General features: G+C 37.7%; 1 protein-coding gene across 1 annotated transcript in view; it reads right to left on the bottom strand.

The window, feature by feature from the left end:
- Positions 1-3,005: 3,005 nt before the first annotated feature.
- Positions 3,006-6,000, bottom strand: part of SLC26A4 (solute carrier family 26 member 4) — a 28,994-nt gene continuing 25,999 nt past the window's right edge. The window contains exons 20-21 of the mRNA XM_081211573.1: positions 5,620-5,700; positions 3,006-5,050 (exon numbers count right to left, since the gene is read on the bottom strand). Of these exons, the coding sequence (XP_081067699.1) occupies positions 5,027-5,050; positions 5,620-5,700 (105 nt within the window). The 3' untranslated portion in view covers positions 3,006-5,026. The remainder of the gene's footprint in view (positions 5,051-5,619; positions 5,701-6,000) is intronic.

The raw sequence follows: 6,000 nt of genomic DNA, 5'->3' as shown, positions 1-6,000 counted from the left end.
GCCTGCAACCTTGGCATTATCAGCACCACGTGATAATGAACCTACGGGAATCGTTCTGGGGAGAAGGAGATGGGGTAAAGAATAGGATGGGGCCCCACAAACTTACCACTCTGTCCCGCTGATCCTGCCTTCCTCCTGGATTTCTGGAATTGACCGCATTGTTGCTGCTGCCTCCGCCTCCTATTTAAACAGTCCCTGCCTCTCCTAAACCAAAGCCTCTCCTAAATCTCCTTCTGCACTCCCACCTCTCTCTCTGTCTCTCCTCACTAACCCACAATGGACACCTGTAGTTGGAGGCTTTTAAGGGAGAAGCGGGAGATGTCACAAAGGAGGGCAGGTCATTGTTCCCATGGCAACCCACCCACCTGGACCCTGGGCCAAATCCCCCCCCCCATGTTTCTTCAGAACTTTGAAGCACCTGCTGATCTTCTCTTTAGGAGTTCATGTTTTTATATCAGATCATTCTTCATTCAGCCCCATTTCTAAAAGGGAGACAATCCCAATGTCCCTTGAAATTTCTGCTGGGTTAAAGGGTGGGCAATTTCAAAAGTCTTTATAGGGGCTTGCACCCTTGTTCTGGGTCTCTCCAACCTCCTTGCAAGGAGGGGGAGGGAACTCTGTTGCAACAGGAAAATAAAGATCTGCCTTGCTTTCGATGGATCTTGCCTCCATCCATTCATCTCTGACCGATCATGGACTTAGGGGAGACAGTCCCTTGGGAAGTTGGGCAGCAAAAGCCAACCCCCCCTTTTTTCTATAACGCTGTGGAAACATTCCTCTTTCGGCATTTGGGCTTCCAGTATCACCTTATGAAGCAGAGGGGAAATAACAGGCAGGGATGTTCGTGAGCCTGCCTGGTGCCTGAGGTCCATCGATATTTTTCCAATAAATGCAATAAGAGCTGCATTGGCAGTTGGTACATCCAGGAGGCTGGGGAAGAGACTTGCCACCATTCCCTTCTCGGACATTTGGTTTTGCTGCCGCCAGCCTCTTCTGGTGTAAGGATATGGGCACCAGCTTCTCTGAACTGAACCAGACTGCTTGGATTGCAGCAAGAGCAGTACCAGATACTTCCTTGTCAGCCAACTCTTGTTTTCCTATGTATTTATGTACTTAAGCCTAGATTGTGGTTTGTTTTTGCATTATTGAATTTATTCCATGTTTGCCAAATTGTTGGTTTTTGTCCTTTTTGGAATTTACTGATGTGTTCTGTATTTTGATGTTTTGAAGACTATGTCCAATTCTGGGCAACGCAACTTAAGAAGGATGTTGACAATCTGGAACATGTGTAGATGAGGGCAACCAAGATGATCAAGGGGCTGGAAACCAAGCCTTATGAGGAATGGTTGAAGGAGCTGGGTATGTATAGCCTGGAAAAGAGGAGACTGAAAGGGGATAGAATAGCCATCTTCAAATATCTAAAGGGTTGAGCTGTTGTATTTCATTTCTTATCTCATCAACCATTTTGAGATTCCTATCTCTGATAAGTTTGCCCAGTTCAATTAGCCCACAGTTTTCACAGAAAGATTCCCTAATAAGGCTTCATCTTCTATTTCCTCATTATAAATAATTGCAGTGAGTGGAGATAATATTGGACTTTGCCTTAATTACATCTTTATCAAATCTGCTAGAATGCTAAAGGATATTTTTCAAGTTTGTGGAAATATGTTGCTCCTGTTGAAATGCTGTAATTGTAATATCATGGCTACTTCATAAAAACCTTTTATGAATGGAATTTTATACATAGGTTTAATCAACATTTTCTTAGTAACCCTTGGCTTTTTTATGTCCCAGACAAAAGTTTTTGCTCATTGTTCAGTGCCTTTGGTAGGACCTGTAATGCTACATTTAAAAACAAAAACAGGATTTTGGAAAGTATTATAATTTTTAACACTGACATCGTTCCCATCCATAATATTTTCAGTTTGTTTCATCAACTGAGATCTTATATAATTTTAAGTCATTCATTTATTATGATTATATTCTGATAATGTTTATAAATTTTGCATTACCCATATACCCAATATCTGATTGTGTGTTTATCCATGGAATTTATAATGTTTGGTTATGTTTGCATAGAATTATTCTTATTAAAGCTAAACCATCCATATTTTGTAAAATTGATTTTATAACCTGAAGCCTTACTAATAATCATTGGTCAAAGTTTCATAAGAATTAGTGCCATTATATATAACCCAGGCTACATCATCTACATATAAATTGAATTTAGACACCTTCCTACCTTAACAACCTCTAGTATTATGGTAGTTCTTACAGCTTAGCTAAGGGCTATATGGATAAAACAAATAGCAAAGGTGAGAAAGGACAATCTTGTCTGGCGCATCTATTCAAATAAGCTCTATCCAAGTTAACTCCATTTTAGTGACACGTAGGCAGATCACACTATCCTAATAAACAGTTTCCAATAAAATGAAAACATGATAGTAAGCAAGAATAAATATGCTTTTGCACTTTACTATAGCTTTTACTTGCCTGAGCATATCATGTTGAAAATTTTATATTTATTTATTTATAAATGGAACATCTATAAGTATATTTTTTCATTCTATAATTTTTCCAGTTCCCTGCTATGTTTCATGTTTCATTGCTTGGAAGTGGGAAGAGCAAAAAACAGGAGCTCAGAAATATATTTTGTAAAACTTTTATTATTTTTAATATAGACATATACATTATACATATTTATTAATGAAATGGTGGTCTGCTGAGAAATATACTGACAGCTTTCTTCCTTCAGGCTGTTAAATGAATTCAGCAGAACCATTAATTGGAATTTGTTTTCACATAATAAGGCACTTGTAAGAGTGGCCCTTTTTTTAAATACACATGTGATAGGTGGCCTAATAAATCTTGGATTTTGATCCTCAAACCACACACAAAAAACCCACTATTCACTAACACAAAATACATGCTGTTAGAATGCTCTGGTGATTAGTTGCTCTTTTGTTTATCTCCAGTTATTTTTACTAGCTGTACATTTTTTTAAAAAAGTATTACCAAATCAAAATTTTAATCCAACATTTTAAGTTGGCATAATTGTACCGAGAACTACTATAACACCATCATTATATGCCCTTTACAACAGACTTCACCCTAAATGCTTATTTGCTCATGTAGCTCCATTTAGGGACATGTAGGAAAGTAGTATTTCATTCCAGATATATCATAAATGATTTTTTAAATAGCAGAATGAATATTTGTTATTTGCTGGAATATTGTATTGATTAATGGTTAAAAGAGGCAGGGCTGATTACAAGACTGAAGTTACGGGTAGCCACACTGCAGCATGGGTGCCACAGGTGCCACAGGAACCAAGAGTTTGTGGCACATCTGAGCAAGTAAATATGTGCAGTTGCCCTCCATGAGTTGGTACACAAGGGGCAAAAATACACCAACGCATGGAACAGCACAATGGGAACGCTAGGTATGTACCATAACAGTACAAACTAGAAATGGAACTGCCTTATAATTTGGATTTGACTTAGAACACACTTTCCAAAAAGATTCGCCACTGCTGGTTTAAACCATCCAAGAAAATAAATGATTTGAACATCACCTGAGACTGCAAGGCATATCCTGAACTAATGAGTTAAAGGCATCAGATCACCAGCTCAGAAATAAATGATTGGTGTATCCCAAGCATTTTTATGCATACTTTTGTGTTAGCAACTTAGAGCCCACCGTTGCTCTCCAGGAAAAAGATTCCTAGAGCTTATTGTTGCATTCTTTATTTGTCATAAATAATGTTGCCTTTATGGCAGTAGCACCTAAAGGTAGCCCTGAGAAATAGACATCACAGTCTGCTTTGTAGTCTGCAAACAGAACCTTAGAACGTAATCCTAAACAAATGTGTGCTCAGAAGGAGTCCCACTGCACTCAGTGATGCTTACTCTCGAAAGTTTAGGATTGCAGCCATAATTGTCTTCCAAATCCAATGAAGATGGACAAGAGGCACTTAAGAGATTGTCTCTTTAGGTCAAGAGAAAGGGATCTAACTATGATGGCTTCTGCCAAGAGTTTGCCATGGTTCCCACTTATTAAAACGGAGCATACCAGGGCCAGTTACCTGTCAAAGTTCCCACTTGCGATTCCAATCGATGCCCTTTGCGGTGTTGGATGGGTGCTACAGCAAAGTACATAATGAAGAGAGACTTTGTCTGTGTGGGAAACCCTGTGTGGAGGACCTGTGCCACTATTTATTGCAGTGCCCGTTATATATAGACCCAAGAGACCGATTCATAAAACCCCTGTTTCCAAATGGAACTCACCTGAATAGGGTGGAAAGGCTGCTGAGCGATACTGATGACTTTGTAACTTATAAAGTAGCACTCTATGCATTGGCAGCTAAGAAGATCAGGAGTAAAGAACTAGATAAAATAGCGGTCAACTGCAAAGGGGATTCGGATATTTAATTTGGCACATTTTACTAGAGAATCTTCTGCTATTCTATTTTATGCAGCAAACAATCTTAGTAGTTGTGATCGAGGTTTATTTTGTATGTGTGCTGCCTGATGATTTTTATGGTTATTGCTGTTTTTCCTTTTGTTATTTTTCTGAATGATGCCATGGCCTATGGCTAGCGCAATAAAAGTCTATGATGATGATGTCTTTCAATTTCATATCAAGTTGTTTTTTTGTTTTCTTTCTTCTTTCTTTCTTTCGTTCTTTCTTTCTTTCTTTCTTTGCTTCTTGTTTTCGGTTACGTACATTGGAATAAAATTAGGACAAAATACAGTTGTGTGTGTGTCCTCCTCACTTAGAAGCTGGGAGCCAGTTTTGCTATATCTATAATGATCTTTCCATTTCCCAAGTAATTTAGATACAAATTTACCAAATAATGTTAATCAAGAATACTATGTAAAAAGAAAAATTAGAGTCCGAGACACTTGTAGCATAAGATAAATATTTTCTTCTAGTGCAAAGTAAATTGTTTCAATGATAAATATGCTTTTAATATTGCTTCCGGTTTGCCAGAGTTCACAGATATGATAAATTCAATATCCTTCCTTCATGAAGCAAGCCTGCGCATAGCCTGGTGAGAAATTTTTTTAAAAAAGAATGAGAAAAACATTATTTCTGAAATGACCTTCTGATTTTCAAAACTCTTACAATATTACACGCTTACACTATATTGTATACTTGTACTATATTACAAACATACAAATATATGATTTCCCCCAAAGAATCCCATAAAAAGTCTCTGTTGGATATTCCTATTAAACCTGCTTAAGTTTGTGGTGTACGTTAGCCTTTAATTACTCTATGAATGTAAGAACAATCTCCAGAAACGTCCCTATAAGCAGCTCCATAGAAGTGAACAGAAGATATGTAGAAGCTCCTGGAAGATCGTGGCCTCTGAGATGAATGAGCTATTGTAGACAAGCTATAAAGCCAGAGCCATTTCCCCTGCCCAGTTGACAAAATTAAACCTCAAGGTCATCATGTATGACCAAAGCAATATTGCAACCAGCTAGCATCCCCTTGGTACACAGGTATAAAGTCATCTGGTGTGTTTACTAAACAGGCCCTGTATGTTTTATCACCATTTTATGAAAAGGGGGGGGGGGGAATACTTATGCTTTGTACTAAAGTAAAACATACCTCTTCCTGAACATCAAGCTCTTCATTCTGGTTTGTTTCTGTAAATTCTATTGGTTCCTTTGACTCCTGCATTAGTGAAATCTGGACACAAAATGTTAAGAGTTGTTATGAATGTGTAGACAGGAAATGTACCACAATGCAGTTGATTAAGGGACTAAATATAAATCTCTGATATACTTTTCGTTAGTTATTTAATTGTATGAATATATCGCATCACAAATCCAGAGGCATCCTGAATGTTTTGCAAGAAAAACACAAAATACAGAATAATTTCAGTAAAACAATACAAATATAAAATAGTGAAAGGGTTCACCCAAAGGAAAAGAATAAAAAGCAACCACTGAAGCCTTCAGATGAAGTTATTAGGAGCTCTGATGTCAT

The sequence above is a fragment of the Podarcis bocagei genome (assembly GCF_964188305.1).
Source record: "Podarcis bocagei genome assembly, chromosome: 10".
Taxonomy (NCBI): Eukaryota; Metazoa; Chordata; class Lepidosauria; order Squamata; family Lacertidae; genus Podarcis; species Podarcis bocagei.
This window is presented reverse-complemented; position numbering and strand designations above follow the sequence as displayed.